Genomic DNA, 10,947 nt, shown 5'->3' on the forward strand with positions numbered 1-10,947 from the left:
AGACAATGAAAAATGGGAACTGTGACTGACATTCAGACTTTTTCCAAAAAGATAGTAATAATGAAGGGGTGTTACAAATGATATTAGAAACTGGATTGCAGAATCTGTTCACTGCAAGCTCAGAACTGTTAGAGCTAGAAGTAAAATGTTAAAAGCATAATGTTTGTATTTTATGTAAATGTGCCTGCATTGAATAGACATGGGAGGTGAGATGAAATATTTGATATGGTTAAGCAGTTTGCTTACCAACTTACGGTTATAGATTCAGTACCACATTTGTCTATCTCTATACTAATTGTTGTTCTTTTTTAAAGTGATGTCAAGACTCTAGAGATGACCGAAATACCATAAGCTTTACTGTACCTACAGCTGTTGAGGTGGGAATAACATGACGTTAATGATTCCGATCAAGGGAGAGAAGTCCGAAGTTCAAATTAAATATTGAACAGGAGGTGAATACAATGTTGAATAAATCTGACCTTAGTCTGATAAAGCAACCACTTATGAGAACTTGGATCTAAGATGGCTTAAACAGAAATTACCTTAGGATGTCTTCTAAATGAAGTCTAGTATTTCACTGTTTTGTTTTTAATATCTTTCACTTGGTGTCCACTTTTAAGTGGATAATTCATGCTTCAAATAAAAAAAAAAGGAGAATTTGGTCTGTATTAGAAAGAAATTTGTAATGAAAGTGGTAGAGATGATGACTTAAAAATTACACAGTAATTAATATATGGGTAGTAACATTAACATCAAGAGGACAAAACAACTACACCTTAAAAATTATCGCAGCACTACAGAAGTGAGTTGCCTCCCCTCATTCAGAGTAATTTAGTTATCTCCCATGAAAATATGACTCAAATTACGGGAGATAACTGCGTTCGTTACAGTTGCTACTTTCGAGCTAAGTCTTAAAAATGATTAAAAAGCACACTGAATAGAAATACAAGAGAGCCACATCTGGAATACTTTTTAATCTGTTAGTCTACTCTATTTCTAAAGCATTAAGTCTTTCTTCAATACTTTCATTTGTATTACGTAAGTAAAATTCAGTCTAATTTTCAAGTCTGCAGAGAAGTAGGTGTTGTCTGGTTCTCGGTGGCTGACTTATGACTAAACAACAACTCTATGCTTCAGCAATTCTGAACATGAAAGTAAGTTTCCAAATATCATGGGTCTGCACTATTTTTTCTTGTAGCAACATCAAGGAAGATTAACTGGGAAGATAGCTTTCATGTGCAGCAGATGCACAGGGGCAATAAACACCACAGATACTCAGAAAACAGATTCCATCACATGCCAGGGGGAGAAACCGGAAGTAGTTGATACCTTCTGCTACCTAGGTGACCAAGTCTGTAGTTGGGGTGGATGCTCAGAGAATAGCTACTAGAATAAGAATAGCCTGGGCAAAGTTCGGAAAGCTTCTACCCCTACTGGTGACAAAGGGCCTCTTGCTCAAAGTGAAAGGAAGATTGTACTATGCATGTGTGCGAACTGCCATGCTTCACGACAGTGGAGCATAGGCCATGACTGCTGAAGACATACATAGGCTCGAAAGAAATGAAGCTAGTATGATCTGCTGGATGTATAATGTCAGTGTGCACACACAACAGAGTGTAAGCAGCTCGAGAGAAATGTTGGACATTAGAAGCATCAGATGCGGTGTGCAAGAGAGACATTTGCGTTGGTATGGTCATGTACTATGGATGGATGAGAAGAGCTGTGTGAAGAAGTGTCACTCCCAAACAGTGGGAGGAATCCGGGGTAGAGGGAGACCAAGGAAGACATGGGATGAGGTGGTGAAGCATGATCTTCGAACGTTGGGCCTCACAGAGGCAATGACAAAAGACTGAGACCTCTGAAGATATACTGTGACTGCGAAGACCCGGCAAATAAAGCAAGTTCACAGCTGTATCCTACACCAGTTTCGCATAACCAGCTCACTCAAAAGTACCTTGGATCGTAGGGCAACATGTTGTACTTGAGGAGACCTATTGAGTCAAGTACATCAGCATCAAAATCAAATGGAAATTGTAGCTGTGATCCCTGTGCCGGTGGCACATAAAAAGCAGCATCCGAACGTGGCCGATGCCTGGCCCCTGTGCTGGTGGCATGTAAAAAAAGCACCCACTACACACTCGGAGTGGTTGGTGTTAGGAAGGGCATCCAGCTGTAGAAACACTGCCAGATCAGACTGGAGCCTGGTGCAGCCTCCTGGCTTCCCAGACCCCTGTCTAACCCATACCAGCATGGAAAACGGATGTTAAACGATGATGATGATGTCTACAAGTAATAGAAACACTGAATTTAAAAATTTTGCCCCAAAGTTGTTATTGGAAAGATAAAGGATAATCTTTTGTACTTCTACAAAGTCAGCCGCTGGACGTCAACGCTTGAGTGTGTTAACACCTAGACAAGTAAGACGTTCAGAGCAATGGAGGGCATTCATCTGGCTGCACATTTCTGGACAACTTCCAGTAGATTGGATATTCTAGACAAGATACTGGTACCAAATGCAAACCATAACTGTAAACATACCATAACCATCATTCAACTACAGTAGTAGTAGAATAATATTCTTAAGGCTGCAATTTACTCACATGCAGCATCTTTCAGAGCTTGTTGCTCATTCAGTTCTTAACCAAATTGAAAACTTAACATTTTTGAAGATGGCTGGTCCCCAGCCATTTTGAAAAGCCATATTTTGACGTTAAAAAAAAATTGAGATTTGATCCAGTAAAAAAAAATTTACATAAGAATTTGTAGCAACATTATAGGACAGTAAGTAATGCCACCAATCAAGTTTAGATCTAAATAACTTTTTATTTTAAAAGCAAAATATATTTATCTTAGCTTCAAGGATAGAAGAAAGCATGGAGAATTTTATAGTTTTGGTCTCATGCAACAAAAATTTGTATCAAAAAAGTTGTGAGGTAAAATATCATGAAAAAAAAAATATAAGGAAGAAAAAAATATTAAAAATTATTTTAAAAACAAACTATATTTTAATTAAGCTTAAATGATAGAGCTCAATTCAAGGAATTTCATGGCATCAATCTCATGCAATGAAGTTTTAAAAGAAAAAAGTTATGAGTGCTTGTTTCTGAATCTTGAGGGTGATAATATAGTTCTATGCTTTTTTATGAATATAGTTCTATAAGGGGACTTTTATATATGTCACCGGTAAGGACATAATTATCAATGATATCGCTAATTGACACATTATTAATTACCATAATAGCATAGCCTGGAAAAAAACATGGATTACAAGGAAAAATGCGAGCAAGAGAAATAATATTCTTAACATTATAAACCTGGAAAATTATAGGACAGGTTATTACACTTGGAAAAGTTCAGGACAACTTATTATATCTCATAAAGTACAGAACAAGAAAATTTTTACTTAAAATATTGCAGCTAAGGATAAAATCTGAATATTAAAAATCATTTGATTTTAATTTACAAATTAACATTATAGTTAAAAAAAGGTACCATCATTTTGTTAAAATACTGGCACACCAGAATACTTTAAAAAATGAGAGCCAGAAGTACCAGTATAGCTAAAATTTTATCCAAAGTAGAAAAGTATATATGGTAGGCAAATTCATTATGTAAAAAAATAGGCATTGGCTCAAGACTAAAAATGTGAAAACTTGGCAATAATTCAAGCAAATTTTACTGTGAATTTGTTATAGGTAGATTTTACTGTAATATATAACTAATTTTTGTATTATTCTATTTATTGTACTAACTAATTATGTACAACTATTTTTTATAACCTATTTTCAAATTTCTGATTATTAATTAATAATTCAAAAACTGAATTTTTTAAAGTGCAAAAAATATTTTGAGTTATTTTTATTAGAAGTAACAAGTAATAACAAATAGAAGTAATAACCTGTAATAAAACTTTTAGTTTTAATATAAGCTAATATTTTCTAAATCTAAATATTTTATTTGAAATTTTATTCTTAGCTGCAATATTTTAAGTAAGAATTTTCTTGTTCTGTACTTTACCAGATGTAATAAGTTGTACTGAACTTTTCCAAGTGTAATAACCTGTCCTGTAATTTTCCAGGTTTATAATGTTAAGAGTATTATTCCTCTTGCTCACATTTTTCCATGTTATATAACTTTGAATAGATAGCCAACACACAGTATATAACATAGAAGCATGGTTGTGCAGTTAAGAATTTCACTTCTCAACTTTGTGATTTCAGAGTTGATTGCATTGAATGGTAGGGAGGTTGAGCAAGTCTCATTGGGACATTAACATGAAGTTTTGATGGGCTGTTTTAATTTAGAACACTTTAAAACAGGAATTTTGTATCATAGAACCAGAATAGCATCAAAAAGGCTTACATGATATTTCAACAAAAGTTTTTAACTTAGATTACTTAAAAACAGTAAGTTTGTATCACATAATCATGGACAAGTTCATGTTAATATAAAAAAAAAAGGGTAAGAGTGACATTTGCTGGATGGAAACTGGAAGCCAAAGAAAGAAACACTGTTTTCCAATGCTTGACTTTATTTAGTGTTTGGTTTAAAGCCACCACCTAACTTTTGGGTATCATGAATTTCCTCAACTCTGTTACAAATATCTGAGCCAAATGCCTAGTCTCAGGATAACTTCTTCACACCTCCCATCACTCTTGGAGGCCCTAAAAGAAGTGTCAAGAATATTAAACCTTCTGACTAAGCCATATCAAAATTTTATGGTTGAGTTTCAAAGCAGAGGTTGCTATAAATATGTAATATATTGGATTCAAGAACTATCTTAAAGATCAAAAGCTTCCTGCATGATTTCACATTTCATAGGTAGTCTGATCTATTTGCCTTCCAAGGTTTTTTTTTTTTTACCTAATATATTTCGTATTCAAATTTTTTTTTATGATGATGATTCCTGAGTTTTATCTATGGTAGCAAAAACATATTACTAAAGTTACCTGTCATAATCAAGCGGTATTAACTGCAAAACATTCAGTTGGTTACCTGTTATCAAAACAATATCAAACAAACCAACATACCAAAATCTAAAAGCTCAGAGATGGATGGTTGTCGAGGGCCGCCTCAGAGTAGAGTTATTCAACCTGTGTGACTGTTTCTTAGAATCTGTTTTTGGTCTGCAGTAATCCATTTCCTGTTTCCATCCTGGGATATAGCTGTTCTTTAACGTCTGCTCAAGGAGTCTTTGCTCTTCAAAAACATTCCGTCCATTAGCCAACCAAAAATGACCAGACTGTAGATTAACATATTTTCCTTCTACACATGTTTTCACACCAATCTTGGAATCAGAAGGGATTTCATCTGAAAAAGGATTAATTAAAAAACTAGAACATTATAATTAAGGTGGCACGCTGAGAGAATCATTGGAATGGTGGCTAAAATGCTTAGCAGCATTGCTTCTGATTCTTTATATTCTGAGCTGAAAACCTACCCAGGTCATCTTTTATCTTTTTGGGGGCTGGCATAATTGACTGGTTTTGTGTCAAAATTTGAAACATTATTATTATTGGCAGAATTGTGAGAGTGTTGGACAAAATTTTTTGTGGTATTTGTTCCAGCTCTGTACATTCTGAGTTCAAAATACTGCCAAGATTAACTTTGCCTTTCATCCTTTCAGGATTGATAGAATAAAGCATCGGTCAAATGGTGGAGATGATTTAACCAACCAATGTTCCTGCTTCAAATTTTTGTCTTTTTAACCAAATTAGAAACAATTATTATTTTTATTGGCAGAATCATTAAGTTATCAGGCAAAATGCTTTGCAGTATTTACTCTGATGCTTTACATTCTGAAATCAAATTCTGCTGAGGTCAACTTTGCTCTTCAATTGCTTGATAGTTCTGTTTGAAAAAAAAAATACATACAAATATGTAAAAGTAAAACCACTAAAACTCTGACAAACAGATTTATTTACCTTTAACCTTTGTCTACTGAGTGCCTGATCAAACAGCTAAAAATTGATTTAATATAACTATGCTACACATCTTGCAAAAACATACAACAGTTTGTATCTGCTGGAAGTGAAATGAAAGATAAATTTCCCCAGGATATAATTCCGAATTAAGTATTCTGGTTATCAATTTTTCACAGGAAATTATCAATGAACCAGAGTGTTACCTGTCAATTGATGTGTAAGTTTGGAAATATATTTTTGCCACGATGGATAACATCAGGAATTATGACATGAATACAATAATTATAATTTAATTTTTTAAATCAAATTTCTTGGTGCTTATACAAATTAATGAAACGAATATTAATTCTCGAAATAAAATCTTTATTACCTTAAAATTAGATAAACCAAATTTCTCATGTGTAACTCCTCCCATAACTAGTGTCATTTACTCCCTCTCCACCTCCTCCTTCCATCTCAATGATTCTTTCTCTCTTGTTGTGCATTTGTGTGTGAGAGAAGAGAAAGAGAAAGGTGTAAAATTCCTTTACTCATTGCATTCATCCTGCACCTGTTATGTTAACTCTCTCTTTTACTTTCTCTCTCCTCTCATCCTCTATCATATAAAACATAACCAACCAACCATAAGTCAACATTTTTGGCTATTAATATTTACATAGAGAGACCTGAAAGTTTGAAAACTTTTAGTTTTTGATCCAATTCTTGAAAATCAATAATAAAAAAAAAATGTAAATTTATTTATTTGTTTGTTTGTTTCGCCCTTTTGATACCAACCAGTCTGAAATTGTCCCTAGTTTTATGATATAAACATCATTTTAAGAAAATCTAAATGATGCCTATTTTTTTTTTACTAGTTTCTATTGAAATACAATGCATTTGTTTAAATTAATTTTGAAAATAAGAAAGAATTTAGTAAAACAATCATTTTAAGCTGGTGTTTGGAGCATAAATTTTGATGGAGGATTTTAATTCAAATTATTTTGAAACAGAAAGTTTGTTATAATAGAATGCAATCAAAAGGGTTAAAATCTTCCATCTGTGTTCCACGTTAATTCATATTTCGTTCACTGGCTTAATAATGACAAAATTATTTTATAAAATTTTTATAATTTTCAAAATTAATTGAAACAAAATAAAGTAACAAAAGTGTTAAATGAAGAAAAAGTACAGTTGAGAATGTAGACCCTAGAGTACAAAAAGATGGCCACAAATATAACACAGTTTTTTGTTTTCAACTGGAGGAAAATGCTTCTACCACCGTTGCAAGTTCTCTGAGACCTGGGAGACTGACTGTAGGAAATGCTACCCTCATCAGCAGCAAGTTAACAGCTGCAGAAAAAAATAAGCTACTGTACTCATGGCTAACTCTCTCCTTACAGACAGCACCCCTGTACAACATGGTGTGTATAGCTCTCACAAGCCTTTCATCTACACTTCCTCAAAGACTATCAGACCACAGAACAAGGGACTCTATACTTGGCATTTATTAACCTGGAGAAAGTCTTCAACAAAGGATTACTTTTAACTAAATACTTCTCCTGCAGCTGTCTTAAGAAGGATATGGCATCAATGGTACAATACCAAACTGCATTGCATATATTCTAACTCTCTTTCTAATTAATTGAACAATAACTCTTACTGTAATTTTCGTGAACTGGTCTAGCAATTAATACCTCTGTAATTACTTGTAAGGCCATCCTTTATCCTCATAACAGTTGACTATATTGCTGCTACCCCAGTCATTGGGTATAGCACCTTCCTGCACAATCTGATTAACTATATGGGTGACTTAGACTATACCCTACTCTGCCAGATAGTTTAAGCATCCCAGCAGTGATTCTTGATAAACCAGGGCCTTCCCTTGCTTTCATATCACTGATTCCCTTGTTTACCATATTGCTGTCAACTAGGATAGCTAGTGCCTCTGTTGGGTTTGCACTGGGGAAAAGCCTTTTACTCCTCCTAAGCATTTTCCATGCTTAATAGTCTTTCATAGCAGCACTTCTCTGCCTCTGTCTTTTAAGAATCACTAAATGCAAGTACAATTACGCATCTGCACACACATCTCACCCACAACATCTCATGAGCCTGGCATGCATACATACATAGGTATATACATACATACATTGTATACATGTGTGTGTGTGTGTGTGTATATATATATATATATATATATATATATATATATATATATATATATATATATATATATATATATATATATATATATAATCATCAGTTAATGTCCGTTTTCCAATGTTTCCAGTATTCTCAAGTCCTCTGCATTCAAGGCCCATGTCTTACTATCATGCAACGTTGCAGTTCTAACACAAGTGTTATACAATCTGCTTTTCATTCTAAGGGAACAGATCTTAGTTGTGAGCTCCTGTTCTTATTCTGGCCACTATACTTTCAGGGCAACCACATTCCTTGCTAATTACATCTCCTAGGTAACAGAAGCCATCCAGGCATCCAAGAGAAATTATTTCCAATAGGTTTATAACATGTCCTGTTCCAGTGCATCCATCACCTATAAAGCTTACATTCTCAGTCTGCCTGGGTTTCCACTATGTTTCTTGTGTCTTGGTACCTTACGTCATCAGGCACAACATATGGTGTTTATGCCTACTCCTTTTCTGAATATCAAACAAAGCCATTTCCCTGAAAGTATCATGGGTTCTGTCTTTCTTTCTAACTAAATTCTTCATCACTGCTAGGTTATTTATCTGTAATGATGGGCTTCTTACAGTTTCTGTCCAACAAATCCACTCACAAGGCTTTAATTAGTGCAGAGTTATAGTAGAAGACACCTTATCAAAGTGTCAGGCAGTGGGATTGAACCCACAATTATGTGGTTTGCTTAACCATAGAGTTAAGCAAACTTCTTAACTGGACAGCCATGCCCAAGGGTAGAAGAGAGAAGAAAGAAAAAGAGAGATCTATCAATCTATCTAGCTCTCGGCACACACACACAGCGGTTTTTGGTTGTGAATTAGTAATCTGTAACAGCTGGTTTCATTGTTCAGTTCCAGTATGTTGTGGATTCAAATCCTGTTTTCATCTTCAAATTTTATTATATGTCTAAATGGCCAAGATGAATTATTGCCAATAAAAATATGATATATTGGACCATAAAGTAGTCAAGCTCCTTACCAATGAAAACATTTTTTATAATGTTAATTAGTTAAATTACAAGGGTTGTACTAAAAGTAATGCAAATGTAAGCATAGCTTCATTAGTAACTGCCATTAGTAGTTCAACTTGCACATGCTGATAGAGCATCTCTTCTTTGTGTTCATTGTAGGTAAATAATGGGTTTCAAACAAAAACAACATGCTCATCATTGAGTTCTTGTTGAAAGAGAGGTGTAGACTGTCTGACATTCAGAGAAGGATACAAATTGTTTACAGAGATGACAACATTGACAAAAGCAATGCAGAACAGATGGATGAAGATGTTCAAAGAAGAGGAAACTAGCACTGAAGACAAACTGTGAAGTGGGAGACTGTTGATAATGACCACTGACATGAATTGGCAGTGGAAAGATGAAGTGATTTGTGTGGACTGAAGAGTCATAATTTGTGAGTTTGCTACTCAACTGGGCTGTGGTCACAGTGCAATATAGTAGACAGTGCATGATTTTGGGTGCTGGAAAATATGTATAAAGAGTGTACGTCAGTAGTTGATACGCAAAAATGAAGGAGAGAAGATTGAAAGTCATCTCTGATCTACTGGAAGCATTAAGCACATCTTTTTTGTTCATACTCAGTATTTGTTTGTCTTAAGTCTTCATCCTGAATATTTTCAATTGTAAGACTTGAACCTCATTTTTTGCTTTGTTTTTACCCTGATACTTTCCAGATGAGGGATGCCAACTTTTTACCAGTGTCAAAATTATAATAATTCTAGATAAAAGCTGGTGATGAAATGAGTTATATTTGGGGTTTTTTTTTGCTTTTTCTTTTCTCTTGCATATCTATAACCTATAAATAAATAAATACACATGCACACACACACACTGAATATTCCTGAGAACTACGTTAAGAGTATGCGTGTTTGTGGAGTGATCAGCCCATTAATTTCACAAGCAGGCTGGTTTGTTGATCAGATGAACTTGAGTATTCATTGTTGTAAATGACAAAGTACCATTTTTTAATATATATATTATCAAATTTACTATTCACTGTTTAATATAGGAAAGGCAGTTCATAATGGGCTTGCTGTGAATGATGAGTTTGATGTCCATAACTGATAAAGTATAAAAATGCAGAAGTCCATGTCCTATAATCTGACAACATTCATAGCTCAGTGGTGTTTTTCACATATATTTTCTATAAGGAAAATTTTCTCTTGAGACAATTTCTGCAGCAAAGGTCTTTTCATGTTTGAGTGTACACGAATATATTAAATATAATCATACATACACGCACATATGTATACACAACATATACACACACACACACACATATGCAGGCATTCACACACAATAAGCTTTTTGCACCATTTCTGTAAACTAAATTTCATTCTTAAAACATTGGTCAGCCCAAGGCTATAGTGGAAAATCTTGCCCGAATGGAATCAATTTTGAAACCTCCATGACTATGAAACAAATTCCTAATTTGCAATGTGATATTTTTTTTATATATATCCTATAAAAAGTGCTAGTTATATATTGGGGTTGATTCAACCAATTTTGAGTTTCCCTTTCAATTTATAGTCTTATAAGAAACCACCAATACATCGCCAAAATAATAAGGAGCTGGTAGAGCAGTTGGCTAAACACGGACCCATGCTAGCATGAGTTAGATGAATATATTGTTATGGTATTGTTTTACTGCTAGAAGCACTTATTGTCTCTAATTTCACACGTTTTCAAAGGAGTGAAGGGAGCAAATGATTCATTGTCAGGAGAACTCACAACAACACTGCTTATAACTTTTGGCTTTTTTAGAGTGCAGAAGTAAACAAGCACACACAGATCTCTCTCTCTCTCTCTCTCTCTCTCTCTCTCTCTCTCTATATA

General features: G+C 34.3%; 1 protein-coding gene across 5 annotated transcripts in view; it reads right to left on the reverse strand.

Moving 5' to 3' along the window:
- Positions 1 to 10,947, reverse strand: part of LOC106880008 (uncharacterized) — a 113,166-nt gene that overhangs the window by 13,909 nt on the left and 88,310 nt on the right. For 3 of the 5 annotated variants that reach the window (XR_008265012.1, XR_008265009.1, XR_008265010.1), the window contains exons 23-24: positions 5,031 to 5,310; positions 543 to 633 (exon numbers count right to left, since the gene is read on the reverse strand). Coding sequence is in view for 1 of the 5 variants with exons in the window: in XM_052971053.1 (XP_052827013.1) it covers positions 5,045 to 5,310 (266 nt within the window). In the remaining 4 variants the exon portion in view is untranslated. Of the gene's footprint in view, positions 1 to 542; positions 664 to 5,030; positions 5,311 to 10,947 lie in introns of all 5 variants that reach the window. The other 2 variants (XR_008265011.1, XM_052971053.1) reach the window with 2 other exon arrangements.

This window comes from Octopus bimaculoides, chromosome 10 (assembly GCF_001194135.2).
Source record: "Octopus bimaculoides isolate UCB-OBI-ISO-001 chromosome 10, ASM119413v2, whole genome shotgun sequence".
NCBI lineage: Eukaryota > Metazoa > Mollusca > Cephalopoda > Octopoda > Octopodidae > Octopus > Octopus bimaculoides.